At 33.8% G+C, this 18,369-nt stretch overlaps 2 protein-coding genes across 7 annotated transcripts; both read left to right on the forward strand.

Moving 5' to 3' along the window:
* On the forward strand, positions 2,053–6,019 carry LOC104731403 (receptor-like serine/threonine-protein kinase SD1-8). Of its 2 annotated transcripts, XM_010450771.1 has the most exons (7): positions 2,053–3,442; positions 4,194–4,331; positions 4,423–4,613; positions 4,693–4,903; positions 4,992–5,229; positions 5,324–5,474; positions 5,568–6,019. In XM_010450771.1, exons 1-7 carry the CDS (start codon positions 2,137–2,139, stop codon positions 5,892–5,894), a joined length of 2,562 nt encoding a protein of 853 aa, XP_010449073.1. In that variant the 5' UTR covers positions 2,053–2,136; the 3' UTR covers positions 5,895–6,019. The 2 variants fall into 2 exon arrangements, with proteins under 2 accessions (XP_010449073.1, XP_010449075.1); XM_010450773.2 differs by lacking the exons at positions 2,053–3,442; positions 4,194–4,331; positions 4,423–4,613; positions 4,693–4,903 and having other exon boundaries at positions 5,140–5,229; positions 5,305–5,474.
* On the forward strand, positions 9,044–14,712 carry LOC104731404 (FBD-associated F-box protein At1g60410-like). Of its 5 annotated transcripts, none has more exons than XM_010450775.2 (11): positions 9,044–9,110; positions 9,188–10,143; positions 10,235–10,375; positions 10,481–10,582; positions 12,441–12,883; positions 12,980–13,104; positions 13,203–13,287; positions 13,365–13,494; positions 13,593–13,789; positions 13,878–14,001; positions 14,365–14,712. In XM_010450775.2, the coding sequence occupies exons 2-10, from the start codon at positions 9,205–9,207 to the stop codon at positions 13,948–13,950; spliced, it is 2,235 nt and encodes a 744-aa protein (XP_010449077.1). In that variant the 5' UTR covers positions 9,044–9,110; positions 9,188–9,204; the 3' UTR covers positions 13,951–14,001; positions 14,365–14,712. The 5 variants fall into 5 exon arrangements, with proteins under 5 accessions (XP_010449077.1, XP_019089515.1, XP_019089516.1 ...); XM_019233970.1 differs by lacking the exon at positions 9,044–9,110 and adding an exon at positions 14,070–14,223 and having other exon boundaries at positions 9,117–10,143; XM_019233971.1 differs by lacking the exon at positions 9,044–9,110 and having other exon boundaries at positions 9,117–10,143; positions 12,441–12,705; positions 12,802–12,883.

Genomic DNA, 18,369 nt, shown 5'->3' on the forward strand with positions numbered 1-18,369 from the left:
CATAAAATCTATCAAAATTCCAAATTTCCTAAATCCCATAAAATCCTCTAAAATTATTGTTTCAATACACCCCTAAATCCCACCTAAAACCATGAGATTTGGATTTCTGTATTTTTAACTAAACAAATCTTCTCAAATCCTCCCGAATCCCTAAAACTTTTTAAAATCCAAATCCACAAACTGTTTTGAATAACAGTACATTTTAAAGTAAATTTTTAAATCATCAGTTCAATAACAGTAGATTTGAGGAGATTTTTTAAAATACATGATTAAATAACATATGATTTGTAACTTTTACACAAATCACTTAAAATGTCAAGTTGAATACACACCTTGTATTCTTCAAACGTTGGAGGATTACTATGTATTTAATTAAAAATGTGAGAATTGATTGTAAATATATGTTAGTATATATAAGAGTCTCTATATGTACAATCAAACCGGAAGAGAAGAATAACGAGGATGCTCAAAACGAAGACTAGTAGAGCGTTGACTTTCAATCTTTGATCATCGGCCTTAGAACATAGTTGGTGAAGATTTACAAATGTTAGAATGTTTTGGTTTATGGTGAATTTAAAAACCGAGTTAACATAACGTCTCTTCTCCTCCAAGCTCCAACCCTTTGATTCTATTTGAACTTAATTATGAACTCGTCAACGAAATAATAGAATGTTTTATTCTTAGTCTTTTAGTAGAACATTGTTTTTGGTGATGAATATTCATAGGTGGATTTATTACTATCAAGTTTTTGACCAATTTATCAAATTGGTTGGAACTTGGAAGGACACATTTTAGAGTTGGAGAAAAGTAAAGTCAGGAAAACGTGGAACGGCCCCCTTCTTTTTTGTCTTCGGAGAATGCGGACATAAGTTAAAGCAGAGTTTGTTTGGTGAAGTTGAAGTTTATTATTGGGAAGGAAACAAAGAAACTAAAAAAAGAGTTATTTATTACAAGAAAGACCAAAAAAGAACAGTGGTTTTCATATAACTCCCGAACATGCATAGCAAACGGTTGACTAATAATCATGTAAATGGAAATCTACGAAAAAAATCTGAAACAATAATCTCTCTCTTATTGGTACAATGTGTCGTAGTCTCTTTAATCCTTAATCTCATCTATATCTTATCACCATTAACCAACTGATTTTTTTTCTTGTTCAGACACCTATTTGGTTGTTTGGTTCTCAAGATTTCCAATAGAATATTTTATAAACAAAACCAATTATGAAAAAAGTAATTTAAGTAACAAAAGTACAAAAAAGGGTGACCAATAATAGTAAATTTTGTAATGAAAAACGACTTGTATAAATATTGTAAAGTAATGGAAGCCTCTGAGAAAAGAAAGAAAAAGAAAAGTCACAATAAGAATATAGTAGTACATCACAAAAGAAAACGTCCCTAAATAAAGAAAAAAACGACTTGTACAAAAGGAAAAGAAGCCTGACAAATCAGAAGAGGAAAAAAAGGAAATCCAGAAATAAAACGACTTTGTATTTGTCAACTCTGAACTGGACTGTACATAGTAGCTACATTTCAAATGCGAACAAGAAGACCAAGAAAATAAAAAAGCAGACAAGAGAATATAATACTATTTGACAGAAGATCTATTACGTAAGAGGTTCACGCATTTAACATAGAGACAACCGTTAAAGTACTGGAGAAAAAACATTTCAGGACCCTCCCTCTAAAAATTCTGAATAGAACTTGCTAGTATATAAAAAATTCTGAAGTTTATACGTTATTAACTTTAAAAAATATATACGTTATTATCTTTACAAAGAAAAAATATTATAGAAACATCACCAAAAAGAATAAAAAAATTCTGAAGTTTAATTTTTGAAGAATTTGTATATTTTTCGATTCATTACTTTAAGAACTTTTAAAAAGTATTCTCAAAGTGTTGGACACAAATAATAATTGATTTACACATTAAAAACGACACTATATATCATTACGTGTGTTACCAATCATAACCATTATTTTGTAAACTTTGGCAGTATATATCAAACTTTTGTGGTTCAAAAAAGTTCGATATCTCCAAAGAAAATAAATATCATAATTTCCTCGAGAAAGAAAGGGAAAAAAATCTCATAATCTCCTCAAGAAAGATAGGAAAAAAAAAAGTTGGTGTAGAGATATGAGAGGTGACGTACCAAACTTCCACCATTCTTACACCTTCTTCCTCTTTCTCTTCTTCTTGATTCTTCTGTTCCCTACTTTCTCTACCTCTTCCAACACTTTGTCGACTACAGAGTCTGTAACAATCTCAAGCAACAAAACCATTGTATCTCCTGGTAATGTCTTCGAGCTTGGTTTCTTCAAACCCGGTTCAAGATCTCGTTGGTATCTTGGGATTTGGTACAAAACAATCTCTAAGAGAACCTATGTATGGGTTGCAAACAGAGATAATCCTCTCTCTAGTTCCATTGGAACTCTCAAAATCTCCGACAACAATCTCGTCGTCTTGGATCAGTCCAAAACACCGGTTTGGTCGACAAATCTGACCGGTGGAAGTGTTGGATCTCCGGTGGTGGCAGAGCTTCTTGATAATGGTAACTTCGTGCTTAGAGACTCTAACAACAACAATCTTGATGAATACTTGTGGCAGAGTTTTGATTTTCCGACGGATACTTTACTTCCGGAGATGAAGCTCGGTTGGGATCTCAAAACCGGGTTCAACAGATTCATTCGATCATGGAAAAGTTCAGATGATCCTTCAAGTGGAGACTACTCGTTCAAACTCGAAACCAGAGGGTTCCCTGAGGTTTTTTTATGGAACAGAGAGGCACGAGTGTACCGGAGCGGTCCATGGAACGGAGTCCGGTTTAGTGGCGTACCGGAGATGCAACGGTTTGACTACATGGTTTTCAATTTCACTGCGAGTAAAGAAGAGGTGACTTACTCATTCCAAGTCACTAAAAGCGACATTTACTCGAGGTTAAGCCTAAGCTCCACGGGAGTGTTAGAAAGATTCACATGGATTGAGGCAGCGCAGACTTGGAACAGATTCTGGTACGCACCAAAAGACCAATGCGATGATTACAAAGAGTGTGGTGTTTATGGTTACTGCGACTCGAACACGTCACCGGTTTGTAATTGTATTAAAGGGTTTAAGCCGAGGAATCCTCAAGTGTGGGGGTTGAGAGACGGGTCAGATGGATGCGTGAGGAAGACGTTGTTGACATGTGGTGGTAAAGAAGGGTTTGCGCGGTTGAAGAAAATGAAATTGCCGGATACTACGGCTGCTAGTGTGGACAGAGGAATTGGTGTGAAAGAATGTGAACAGAAGTGTTTAAAGGATTGTAACTGTACGGCGTTTGCAAATACGGATATACGTGGTGCCGGGTCGGGTTGTGTGATTTGGACCGGAGAGCTTTTAGATATCCGGAACTATGCAAAGGGAGGTCAAGATCTTTACGTTAGATTGGCTGCTACTGATCTCGGTTAGTTCTTTCTCCACTATCTATTAGACTAATGTCATATGTTTGGTTTTGATGTTTCACATTTACTTTTGCTACGTAACGGTTGATAGTGTGGTTTTCTCACCTCGTTTTTGGATTGTCATGGAACAAACTTGTTTAATTTTGTTTTAGTATTCTTTAAGACTTTTCAAAACATGTAAACAGTTTAAAAATACTAAAAACAAAAACAAAAAGACGTCAAAAAGATAAAATTGCTAAAAATCACCCAATCAAGTCGATATGTCACATTGTACTTTCAGAATTTCCTTTTTTTTTTTTTTTTGTTGAATATAAGATAAAAATAATATAATTTCATTGACATAAAAATACTAGTAATTGACGCTTTTTCTTTACGTTAATAATTAACATATTGGGGTTTTACTTTTTTTTTAAGAATAGTAATCAAATTGGTTGTTGGATAATGCGCTCTGCTTTTTTTTTTGGGTAGAAACGTTAGACTAATATTGCAAGTCCACGTTACATTGTTATTGTTTAACAGACTTTGAAGTTAGCTTAACGTTTTTCAGTTTTATTTTTCCTCTTTTCAGACTTTCTAACCTTGATTGCGATGTTTAAGATGCAAAATAATAATTTCTTTGGTCGTGGTCCTAATTGTTGTATTTAAATTTAAAGTAGTCAAAAAGGAAAAAAAGAAGAAAACTAATGTGATTATCACTCATCAAGCCACGTCACCCGGTAGGATACTAATGATTGGGTATCTCTTTTACGTTAGAGGACAAGAGAAACAGAAGTGCAAAAATCATATGTTCGAGTATTGGAGTGATCAGCGTTTTGCTTCTTTTAAGTTTCATCATCTTTTGCTTGTGGAAAAGGAAGCAGAAGCAATCATTAGCAATTGAAACACCTATAGGTAAATCAGTACCTTTTAATTCCTTGATGTTTGTCAGTAAATTTTGATAAACTTATATCTTGACTTTTTTTGGTGTCTGAAAATGAAACAGTTGACCAAGTGAGAAGCCGAGATTTGCTAATGAACGAAGTGGTAATATCAAGTAGGAGACACATATCTAGGGATAACAATACAGACGATCTTGAATTACCATTGATGGAGTTTGACGAAGTTGCTATGGCCACAAACAATTTTTCTAACGACAACAAGCTTGGACAAGGTGGTTTTGGCATAGTTTATAAGGTACATATGATTGCGAACCTAATTTAGTTAGACTTTATCATTGGATAATTTGGTTAAGTAATGAAATGTTGGGTTACAGGGAAGGTTACTTGATGGTCAAGAAATCGCAGTGAAGAGACTGTCAAAGACATCGGTTCAGGGGACTGATGAGTTCAAGAATGAGGTGAAATTGATAGCAAGGCTTCAACATATAAATCTTGTTCGGCTTCTTGCATGTTGCGTCGATGTGAACGAGAAGATGTTGATTTACGAGTACTTGGAGAATCTAAGCCTTGATTCTCATCTCTTTGGTTAGTGCATCAGCTTCTTACAACTCTGTTCTAACAGTTGAATGCCTTGAGAAATAATGTACTCAATTCGGTCATAATTCATTTGCAGATAAAAAACAAAGCTCTAAGCTAAATTGGCAAATGAGATTTGATATTATCAATGGTATTGCTCGAGGGCTTCTATATCTTCATCAAGATTCACGGTTTAGGATCATCCATAGAGACTTGAAAGCAAGCAACATCTTGCTTGATAAATATATGACTCCAAAGATCTCGGATTTTGGGATGGCTAGGATCTTTGGAAGGGATGATACAGAAGCTATTACGAGGAAGGTGGTCGGAACCTAGTAAGCTATCCAGAATATCAAAACTCTTTGTTTTAGATCTAAACTAAACAAAACCAAAAACCTCATAATTTTTAGTTTAATCTTCGTTATGCAGCGGTTACATGTCTCCTGAATATGCAATGGACGGGATATTTTCGATGAAGTCGGATGTTTTCAGCTTTGGGGTCTTGCTTCTTGAAATTATAAGTGGCAAGAGGAACAAAGGTTTCTACAATTCGGACCGTGACCTTAATCTTCTCGGTTGTGTAAGTAACTTAAAGCATCTCAAACTTGATCTTATTTCCCCTTCAGAATTTAATGAAAACACTAGCTAGAAATATTTTGATCATTATACACAGGTGTGGAGGAATTGGAAAGAAAGAAAGGGGCTAGAGATCATAGATCCGATCATCACAGATTCTTCATCAACGTTCAAGCAACATGAAATTTTAAGATGCATTCAAATTGGTCTCTTGTGTGTTCAAGAACGTGCAGAGGACAGACCAACGATGTCCTTGGTAGTTTTGATGCTCGGGAGCGAATCAACGACTATTCCTCAACCTAAACAGCCCGGTTATTGCCTGGGGAGAAGTCCTCTTGACACTGATTCTTCGTCGAGTAAACAGCATGATAATGAACCTTGGACAGTGAACCAAATTACTATTTCAGTCCTTGACGCTCGGTAATGTGAGTATACAAGCCAAAATCCATCGCAATTTTATAATTAATCAAATTGGATCACATTTTGTTCACGATACATAAAACTAATAACACTATAAATAACATCAGCATGCACATGCACTAACAATGATTTGTTGCAGCGGTCGCTAGTTTGAGGACAAACTGACACTATATTCACACGTTTTTTCAATACATATCGTTATTTTCTCGTAAGGTTACCACGATTAACATGGAAAAGGTTAATAGTAGTGACAAAGTGTTGCTAAACGGTAAAAAAAACTTGACGAAAATTTTTTCTTGGTAAAGCTGTGCCAAATATCTCACGAGTACAATATATGATCATCACTTGGTGAATCGTTGTGACATGACATATCTAATGATGACTAACACCGAATATTTTTCGTTGAAAAAGGTGATTTTATACATGTAATATACGTTAACAGCTATCATATACCAAATTTTGAAGATGTCTTACTCCGTCGTTAAAACCACTGCAACATCGTCATGAGTATATATATATACTAGAAGTCATCCCGTGCTATGCACGGGTTTAGCTTACATTGTTGATCAATTTTAGTAATTTGAAGATTATTAGTTTTTATTTGTTTATTCAGTAATTGTTATTTTTGTGATTTTAAAATATACTGTTCATATTAATTTTTTTGGGTTCATTTGTTTGATGTTACATGAATTTTCCTTTTATATATAGTACTATTAGAGTACTTTAACACATGGAGAAATTTTTGATAGCATAGTAGAGTGTTTATGGTTTTTTCACCATTTTGATTTTCAATACATATTAGAGCATGTGCATTGGTGAAAGACCCATTGAGTTTCTCATCATACAATATTATTGTTTTAATATAGAGAAATTTAGGAGCTTCTTTCTAATATGAGAATTTGTTAGAAATACCATTTTTGAGATATTCTTTTTAAAAATATCTCTTTTTAAACATTTTTATTTTTACCCTCTTTTACACAGATTACAATATGTTAAATTAATTTTAAGAATTTTTTTCTAGTTCTGGATTCTCTATTTTACATTTAGGATATAATTTTAATGGAGTAGGGTTTAGTATTTGGAGTTTAGAATTTAGAATTTAGTCATTTTATACATAGAAAATGAGTATTTTTGAAAATGAACAATATGAAAAGGTAATATTGAAAAATGAAAAGTGACATAAGAAAAGGGGTTTTTTGAAAATGTGCTATTTGATATTAAGATTCCTAAAAATATATGATACCAATATACGCATATACTACTCAAAACTATAGAAGTCAAATTAATCATATATAGTATAGAAATATGCAACTCATATCGTACCATGAGATAAAAAAGACATCACAAGCTTAACAACATGGTTTTTTAAGCATATGATAGTAACATACAATTTTTCTTTTTTTATAATAGTTTAAAATACATTTTTTCTTAAAGATGAAGACTAATAAGAAACTAAATTTACAATGGAGAGACTCATATGCATCGTCTAATACGAAGAAGTTTTAGCCTGCTTTACCACATGAATGCCCAAAAGAAAAAAAATAGAGATTCTAAAATATAAGAAAGGAACAAAACTAACATGCTCAACATATTAAGTCATGATAGTTCATTTTTTGCATTATGTAGTAATAGTAACACAACCAACAAACACGACAATCTGAAGTAAAAATAAAACATGGTTCAAGGTCCGACCCATAGGCCAAGCAAGTGAAGCCAAAGATTAGAGCATTAATTTTTTTGGTGCATATTTTAGGCCAAAAGTTTTAGGTCTTCTATGTAGGATAAAATAAATTATAAGTTCAGTTATTATTAGTTTTTTTTATAAGTTCGAAAAATTTGGAACTTCAATTTTTGTATAAGAAAACAGTATATTATTCATATAAATATATCCAACTTACGGATGAAATTTTATTAGGTTTATGTGAAAACCTATTTCATCTTTTGAATTGTTGGAGAATGAGCATTAGATTAATGTTAATTAAACTTATTGTTACTGAGATTTAAAGTAAAATTTAACTTAGGAAAAAAATTTGAAACTGTAATAAAAAAATTTTCCATATTCTAAAAGTTTGAAAACAATAATGAGTTATTAGGCAGTATAACAATTGTCCTAAACTTTAACATGTACATGCATGTTGATTTTTCAATTTCCATGCAAATATCTCTTTGGTTTGCTCACAAGTCACGCCCACTAAATTTTGACTCTACCACAATCTGTGAAGCATAACTCTTAAAATTCGTGAAGCATAACCTACTAACACAAACTCGAGAATCTAAATTATTACGGAAGTTAAACTTCTAGCGCCCAAAACCAGAAAATGACAAAAAGAAATATTGAAATAGATTCTGAAATCCAACTAAAAAGAAAAGATCGACTATTGTCTGATTAGTGTCTGCACTGATTAATTAGTCCAAGTCTTACGTAATACTAGAATTTCGTGGAGAAAATTAATCAAATATTATATGTGATTTAGATGCATATGTACAATGCCATTCAAATCATCAAAATCATCAAGTTTACATTTTCGTTGATTTAAAATATGAATTAGAAAAAATATATGTATATATATATATATATATATATATATTTCAACCAAACATTAATTTAAAATAAGACTCCAAGGTTGGTTGCCCAAACTAGAGAAAAAGAGTACAAAATAATTTGCGGAAAGTAAAGATCTTGAGGATCGAGCAAGGCAATCTGCCCGAACATTGTTCATACGCGGAATCTTCAAAAGCCGGAAGAAAGGAAAGGAAGAGCGAAACAGATTGAACTCATCCAGTAAATTGGAGAAAGCGGGTCACTCATCCGGGCATTGCACCATTGACAATAGAATATAAAAGATTTTAGAGTAAACAAAAGTGAAATCATTTGAAGGATATTAAAGACAGAATTAACCATTTTTAAATGATAATACCAGAAAGAGGTCAATAAAGATTGAAATTTATTTTGCTACTTTATAAATTTTTTGATCATATTAATTACAGAAGTAGAAAATGGAAGACCAAGATTTTAATTCAAAGAAAAGTCAATTATTTGTATTTTGTTGGATAAGTTTGTGGAAAGTATTAAAGAAGAAAATTAATCATTTTTAATTTTAAAGATTGTAATTTGAAAGGTCATGACGTGTGGTGGTCTAGTAATTGCCACACTATCAAGAAAACTGTCAAAGAGATCTGAAATCTAGCAAAAAAAAATATCTGTCACCGAATTGAAAAGGTTCTTCTTCTTCTCTTCCTTACTTCCCTAATCTTTCGTACTTATAACCTGACATCGTAGCTTTGTGTGAAATTTAGGTTTTTAGGCAGAGAACATGGCTACAACGTCTCTAAGCAAGAGGAAGTCTATCAAAACCGAAGGCAGTTTGGTGAAAGATAGGTTAAGTGGTTTGCCATGCGATGTGTTATGTCGGATCCTCTCTCAACTCTCTACCAAGGAATCGGTTAGCACCAGTATCTTGTCGAGGCGTTGGAAAGATCTCTGGTCACAGGTTCCTGCTTTGGATTTGGGTTACGGTGATTTCAAAGATACTGATTTCGATTTGATGGGCTTTATAGATTGTTTTTTGGAACCTGACCTGGCTTTAGACTCGTTCAAGTTGGTTTATGATGTCGATATTGAGCACTGTCACGAGAGTTTTGTGTCCACGATAGATGAAGTGGTTGAGCGTGGAGTTAGTCATCTAACTATTCTGAATATGGTGGATGTTGATGATGCCTTGGTTAGGATGCCTCTCTCGCTCTATTCATGCTCGACATTGGTGGATTTGACTCTCTACGCTGTTGTCTTTGATCATCCACAATCAGAATTGGTTTCGTTACCTCGTGTCAAGACTATGTATTTAGAGGGGGTCAAGTTTGATGGCCATGCTGTTCTGAAGAATCTCATCTCAAGCTGTCCGGTTCTCGAGGATTTAACCGTGATTACACATCCTGAGGACTATATGGAAGTTGTATGTGTTCGTTCTCAATCACTGAAAAACTTCACACTAAAGTCTCAGCGTGATCCCGAGGAAGAAGAACAAGATCCCAATGTTGTAATCGATGCTCCGAGACTCGAGTACATGAGTGTCTGTGATTACCGGCCTGAACGCTTTGTCATACGTAATGTTGGCCCCAACGCAAAGGTAAACGTCGATGTTATGTTTGACGACATCGACCTTGATGATCCGTTGGAGGTAAAGAAGATCCGTAAATTCCTCTTTGGGATATCCAAATTTCACGAGGTGACCATCTCAGCTGGAACCTTAGAGGTACGCACACATAAGTGATTAGTTTTTAATAAGAGTTTAATTATGCTTGTATTCAATTTCATATCCGACATATCTACTATTCTATACACAGTTCATCCATGAGTACTCCCAGGTGGGAAAGTTGCCTAAGTTTCTCAATTTGACTCGATTGGATGCTTCACTAGTGAAGTCTTCGTGGGAATACCTACCAGCCTTTTTGGGATGCTGTACGAATCTACATTCGCTGATTCTGGTGCGTTTCATTAATTTGCCTCTGTTCATGTCATAAAACTGAGCTTGCTTCATATATATACCAATAAATATTTTCATATATATGATTTGTTTATATTACTACTAGGAACTTGACCGTATCCCAGAGATAGAGGAGATTCAATTTTCACCAGTGCCTCAATGTGTCTTATCCTCACTCCACTCCCTTCAGCTGAAGACACCACAAACAGTAAGTAAAATGATGCTAGTTTCGTATTTTAAGTACAACTGTAAGCCTTGAGGAAAATACTTATAAGTATCTAGGCTGTAACATCATCAAGAGAAGCAAAAGGATATATATATCAAGGAGATGAGATATATAGTGTAATGTTGTTGTTATGCTAATTACATCATATTGTTGATTGCATGCTAAGATTGCTATTTCGTAGGTATATATGGTGATAGACATGTACAACAACTGCCTTGCACTGAGACTATCTTAAATTTACATATGTTTTAAAGCCTAAAAATAATTTTCAAATTTTTTTTTTACGTAATTAAGACCTATTTTTCAAAAAATTGAACAAGGATTATAACAATTTTTACGATTTTTACACCGGTCTCCTTGTATAACTAAGTTGAGGGTTTAAGGTTGTTTAAGTTGGTAAAAAAATTAAAAAAAGCCTACTCTAGAAAGTACTATATATATATTTCCTTCCAAATGTTTTCTTGGTAAATATTTATAAATCTAGGCAATGGATGATGTATTGATGAACAGATACAACAACGCGCAAACTGATAAGAGAAATATAATAGTGGTCTACAAAATTTCATTTATGAGGAGTTCGTTCAACTACTTTTAGAGAGTCAATTTTGCTTATCTGTGAACATTTTATAAACCGATAAAAAAATAAGAAACATATATATAGGTTTTTTTAGGCTTTTATAGTTTAAATAATATAAATTTATAATATTAACGAGGCTTGGGAATTGAAACCGTAGTCTAAAAGTTTAGAGTGTTTTTTATTCAAATTTACTAAAAGTTAATTTAAACACGCAAAAATATCTAAAATATCAAAAATTTTGAATATGTTGGACACTTGCATTATTAAAATTATAAATATCTATACTATTAAAGCAAGAGTACTTCCTAGATTCAGAATAGACCATGATTTGATTTTGGTAGATTTTTCATTAAAAATGATTAGAGAATCATTTAATTTAATCTAATTAACCTATAGTTTCGTTTATAATAAATGACCATTATACCCTCGATCGATCACTTAAAAAATTATGGGTCGGGACGCGGATCCTAAAATATCCGAGAACAGAAGGAAAAAAATCGCGGATCTGTTTGTACTCCAGATTAATCATTTTCGGATCTAGTATATTATTTCATTCAAGAGTAATTATTTAAGATCCCAAACAGAGTTATTCGTTATAGGTAAACACTCTAATTTTATTTTCCTTTAAGGTATTTAAATGAAAACCATAAATTTTAATTACCAAAAATACGGATAATTGCTTAATTACCGAAACAGATCATAGCAAATATTCTTTTAAAAAGAAAAATTTGTGATTCAGTTAAAATCTTAGAAAACGAATATTCAAGTTACCAAATTTTACTAAATTGCTTGATTTCCGAGATTATAACTATTCTCTAATCTTTTACGATAAATTTTTCAAAAAAATATTCATTTCCCAGTTGTAACGAATCAAGGAAGTAAATATATTTTACGTATATTAGAGATATCAAATCTTAACTTCTAAGTGATAATCTAAATCTACATAATTTCACTATAAATATATTGAGAACTTCCTATTGAAATATATACTAAAAGAAGACATTTTTAATTCGTTACACAAAATGATGGCTCTACCCCTTTCATACACTCCTTTGAAAGATCTGAAACCATACAAAAATGCTTGGCGTATTCAAGTGAAAATTCTCCACAGTTGGAGAATGAATACCGCTAAATTTGGTGAATCACTCGAACTAATCCTGGCTGACGAAACAATATGTATTTTAAATATCAATTTAATATTCTTTTACTAATAGATTAATATCAATTCATTCCAAAAGTATATTTTTTTTTTGGTTTATATAGGGTGAAAAAATAGGAGCTTCTGTCAGAAAGGATCATATCAAGAAGTTTGAAGCTGAATTGGAGCCTGGAACTTGGAAAGTTATATCAACTTTTGGTTTGAATCTCTGTACAGGCTACTTGCGTCCTTCTCTTATAAAGTATAAGATCAGTACCAGATATGGTACCACAATTTTTCCTTCTGATAATGTATCTGATGATCACTACTTATCATTCACATCGTTTGATAGTATTCTTGCTGGAAATCTTGACAAAAATCTGCTGCTAGGTAATTTCATAATACATATATATTGTTACTACTTTAGAAGGATGAATTTATTAATAGTTGTATTATCTATATTTACTGACGTTATTGGTCAAGTAGTCAGTTCTGGAGGGCTAGAAGAAATCACAAGTCGTAACAACATTACCATGAAGAAAATTGAGTTCGAGATAAGAGACACTGAGTAATATTATAAATCTATAGTTATAGTTATAGATTTCAATGCTTATACGTTAGACTATTTTTATATAATCTATGTTTGTTCAAATTCTTAATATAGGGATAAACGATTATCATGTACTCTGTGGGAAACCTACGCTGAAGCTTTAGATCGTGCTATCAATGAGTCAAGTGATGGTATGGTTATGTGTTTCCTACGCTTTGTTAAACAAAACAGCTTCAAAGGTAACTGTACGGATAATATTTATACATTTAATTTGGTAATACCAAAATTATTTTTAGAAAACCTTTAACTATTGTATCATATTTATATTTGATTTCAGAAAAACGATACATTGAGAATGCTTTCAATTCTTCTATCTTGATGATCAATCCTCAATTACCAGAGATGGAGGCTTTTCAGAACATGTAAATTCAAAGAGCGTTGAAATTATTTAAAAAAAAAATGTTTCATTATTATTTACTATTTCTCCTTTTTATTATAGTCTTCCTGCGGATCAATTGGCTTTAACAATTACCAATTCTGGTGGAAAGAGAGTTTATAACCCGTCTGGCTCCAAGAATGGTCTTGACTTCCCTTTGCAAATGATCGCTGACGTACTTGCTGAAACAGAGGTAGTTTACATTTATTAATACGCTAACAATCTATTAACATAATCTGTTTTGGAAAATCAATGTGGTATAAGCTTAAGGATGTTATATTATTTTGATAGGTAGGAAAATGTAGAATCGCATGTACTATATCAGCAATCAATACAGATTGGGGTTGGTTCTATATTAGCTGTAGAAAGTGTAATAAGAAGGTTGATAAAGAGGACCTGACAATTAAATTGGAAGATGTCAAGAAACCAAGCAAACCAAGGTGGAGGTGTGAAACCTGTAATGAGTGGGCCACGTTGATTGAGCCTAAGTAAGTCTTCTAATTAAACTAAATTGTCATCTATTTTGAAATATGAATATTTGTTGGTTGACCTATTAGATGATTTATTCCTCTTTAGGTACAAATTACATGTCCACGTTTGGGACAAGAGTGGTGAAACCAAAATTTTCCTGTTTGATAGTTGGGCATAAAAAATCGTGGGTGTTTCCGCAGCTGAAATACTAAATGGTTCATTTGAAGAGGTATATTTTTAAATTGTAGATACATGTTTTAACAAAATATGGAATCATTCAAAATATCGAATATGCAGATTATGGATCCTACTATGATCCCTGATCAGATTAAGACTGTGTGTGGCAAGACATTTCAATTTCTGATATGTATTGCTGGGGACAATCTGTCTGGTGCTAATGATAGTTACAAGGTTGCTAATGTCTGGGAAGGCAATAAATTTATGGAAATTGGTAATGAAGCATATGAAAATACTATAGACAGAATTAGTCTCACCCATTCTGAATAGGTTTTTTTTTTCATTATACATATAATTCTATATATCTATATAGAAGTATCAGATACCTCTAATATATATACTATTTTACGTGCAGGCATCACTAATGATTACTAATGGCACTGAGCCTTATGAAACTGATCATTCTTCCAGTTCAACTCCTTCGTCGAAGCGCAAAACAGAATCGACAGACCCTAACATTGATCAATCATCTACAAGTAAGAAACAATGTTCCAATCTCTCTACTGATTTCACCAAATATAAAGGAGATTATCTTACCAAGGATTTGAATGAAGTCATTAGCTGTGAAGATGTTGATCACGGAAAAGCATAGTCATACTCCATGTTTGGTTTCCAATTATTTTCACATTTTTCACTTGAACAATAAAAAGCATTTTTAAATGCTTAATTTTAAACTTTCTTGGTTATTTATTTGGTTCAGTTTTCTCTATAACATTGCTTTGTTACCAATAAATCACTATGGTATTTTTAGTGCTAATGTGATTGATTTGTTCTCAACTGAATTTTGTTATGGAGAGATTTGACTGCTTAGTTTTTTTCTTTACTTTTGGAGATTGTACTAAATTATTAATTTACTAATATAGAAATCTTCAATATAGTAAAATAAGGATCTCTTTCTATAGAGACATTGATGATGAATTAGACTTCTAAGAATCATAGTTTTCAATGGAGTATATGATGATGAAATATACTTTAAAGTAGCAGCAGTTTTATCATGTATCTATAAAGGTAAAAGACTTGTGACAACCCATCCCGCGGATCCCACTAGCCTCCCGCTAGCTGCCCCAATGGACCATCCATGGACCCTGCTAGCCTCCCGCTAGCCGTCCCAATGGACCCCAAGCTGGCCCTGCAGGGCATCGATCCTAACCCATCACTGTGGATATCCAAATCCACAGTAGGTTATTGGTGCGCCAGGCGTTCCTCGAACCCTGGTCCTCACCCTTTAACAACCTTCCCACAGGACAAGCTGTCACCAATTGACAGCTAAGGGGGTATGTTAAATTCCTACCCCAACTATGACACTAAGCAAATCCATACATTAACTTGAATAAAATTCAAATTCGCTGCATAAACTCGAGAAACTGTGTAAAAACATACATAAGGCGTAACGGTGTTAAGAGACCGTTAACGGCTGCTTACGTGGAAGTCACGTAAGAAACGACGTCGTTTTGAGAAATGAAAGAAAGGGCTTCTTCTTTTCAAAACGACATCGTTTCATATGTCTTCTTCCTCTTTTCTTATTTCCCGACTTGGATTATGATTGAGGAAGAGCGTGATTACTGTGTTTGAAGAAGGTGGTAATAATAATGTTGTCAGTCTCTCACTGGAGAATTCTGGGATTAGCGTCTTGACGAAGACGGAGGTGTCTCCAGGGGAAAAATCAGGACTTTCGCCTGAGAATTATGCGGTCAGTGTTTTGACGGTGGAGGTGGGAGCAGCATCTCGGAGATGACATCGATACCGTCGCCGGAAACTTGTGCAATTAGTGTCTTGACGGAGACGGGATTGTCACCGGGAGCAGCATTAGGGTAATAAGCCGGGGAGTAGTAGTAAGCTTAAAGTGGGTTCAAAGAGAGATTGATGGTGGAAACATGACAACAATGGTGGAAGCAGAGGAGGAGGGATTGAATCAGGGAGTGAAATTAAGAAAGAGAGAACTAACGACAATAAGGAATGGATCAACAGTGGTGGAGATGGTGGGTCATCATAAGTCTCTAAGAAGAAGAAGAAGAAAGATAAGAAGAGAAAGCCTAGAGAATGGTGGAAGGAAGAGTTTTATGAAGAGCTAACTAGAAAAAGAGGAAGATGAAAAGAGGGTTAAGCTCAATCTCAAGCATTGACTCTTGTTTTGCAGTATTTATCTTGTTTCCTGTTATGTGATATCGTTTTGTTAGACTATCATAGGTATTAGGTATGGAGGGATGTTGTTATTATTACGAAAAGAATTATGGCACCTTTCGAGTTTAACAATGATGATTGCTTGAATCAGTTTTGGTTTATGGGACAAGAGATTGAATATTCTGGCCCTGTAAAATGTTTTGTTATTCTGTTTCTTGTTGCTATTTGCTTCTCAAAATGCATTTTGTGATTTCACTCTTAATCAACAACATTTCCAAAGGCAACCCCATCTCTGAAGCAGCACAATAAGATCTGCAGTCAGTAGTGTTTTCTTCTGCAGTGTCACTATCCCATGTTATCTCTGACTTTTATTATTTTTTGAACTGTAGATTGAAGAATATGGTGGCCAGGCTATTACTTTTGGGGGTGATGTCTCGAAAAAAGCTGATGTGGATGCGATGATGAAAACTATGAGTGATCAACTGTACACCATTACGGCAGTTGACAAAAGCTTATATTCCTTAATCCTTATACATCTTATCATTTTCCTTTTGTTCTTTTTCTGCAGGCTCTTGACAAATGGGGTACCATTGATGTCGTGGTTAACAATGCAGGTAAATGAGAACCTTGGATCCCATTGATTTTTGTTTAGTACCTTACTGACATGGCCCCAAATTTTCAGGAATTAGTTGGGATTCCTTGTTAATATGAATGAAGCAATCACAATGGGACGAAGTGATTGCTTTGAATCTCTCTGGTGTATTTCTTTCTACTCAGGTTTGTATTCCTGCAATCCTGCTAAAATTTTGATACTTGGATTTTTCAGGTACGGTGTGTTACATTGCACCAGAATGTGGCGGTGGAGGTGTGTTGTCTGAAAAATGTGATGTTTATAGCTTTGGGGTTCTGTTTTTGGTTTTTGTCTCAGGGAGATGGCCATTGCAAGTGACTGCATCGCCTATGTCAGAGTTTGAGAGGGCTAATTTGATATCATGGGCTAAGCAATTGGCTTGCAATGGTAAATTGTTGGATTTAGTTGACAAATATATACATTCTTTGGAGAATGAGAAAGCGGTTCTATGTATTACTATTGCACTATTGTGTCTGCAAAGATTTCCGGTGAAGAGGCCAACGATGAAAGAGATTGTTCAGATGCTTTCGGGTGCGTCTGAGCCTCCGCACTTGCCGTTTTAGTTTTCTCCCTCTCCTCCTATGGGTTTTCCGTTTAAGTCATGGAGGAAAGCACGGTGTTTGGAATTGAGCTCAATCATCAAGTGTAGAAACCCGAGTCAGGAAATAAGAAAAGAGGAAGAAGACATATGAAACGACGTCGTTTTGACCAGAAGAAGCTCTTTCTTTCGTTTCTCAAAACGACGTCGTTTCTTACGTGGCTTCCACGTAAGCAGCCGCTAACGGTCTCTTAACACCGTTACGGCTTGTGTATGCTTTTACACACTTTCTCAAGTTGATGCAGCAAATTTGAATTTTATTCAAGTTAATGTATGGATTTGCTCAGTGTCATAGTTGGGATAGGAATTCAACATACCCCCTTAGCTGGGGTATGAATATACCGATTTTTCAATATAGTACATTATAAATATGAATTAATCAATTATGCATTATAGTTTCGATTTTATAATTTAATTACATTTTAAAATTTAACCAATGCATGGATGGATTCAAGTAAAAAAAAAGATTTTTCATATTTTCAAAGTCTTTGAATTGATTCTATCAATTTCGAACTGACATTACGAAATTGACATAAATTGTTTACGTAACTTCCAATCACTCTTCATATTCCTCTTTTCTATATATATCCAAGATAAAACATTTACTATAATCTTCCTATATAACTATTCTCTATAATCTTCTAACCTCTCACCTTTCATCGTCTTTCTTCTATCTAGAAAATACCCAAGTACCAAACAAAAAAAATGGTTGCATACATAGAGGATTTGAATCCATCAACAGATAGATTGAGTGTTGCTGTTAAAGTACTGAGGCTGTGGATACCCAAAATCATTATAATGCAGCCTACCTACATATGTTTGATCTTGGTTGATGAGAAAGTAACAACCCATTTATATCCTGTTGAAACCTCTATGTATAAGTTTTTAAAATATGTACATCATCCATCATCTTCTTAAAATTTAAATCTGAAATTTGTTTTTTCTTATATTTTAGGGAAAAAGAATTGAAGCTAAACTCCGAAGTCAGCTTTACTTTGCTCAGTACATAG

Source organism: Camelina sativa, chromosome 12, assembly GCF_000633955.1.
Source record: "Camelina sativa cultivar DH55 chromosome 12, Cs, whole genome shotgun sequence".
Classification (NCBI taxonomy): domain Eukaryota; kingdom Viridiplantae; phylum Streptophyta; class Magnoliopsida; order Brassicales; family Brassicaceae; genus Camelina; species Camelina sativa.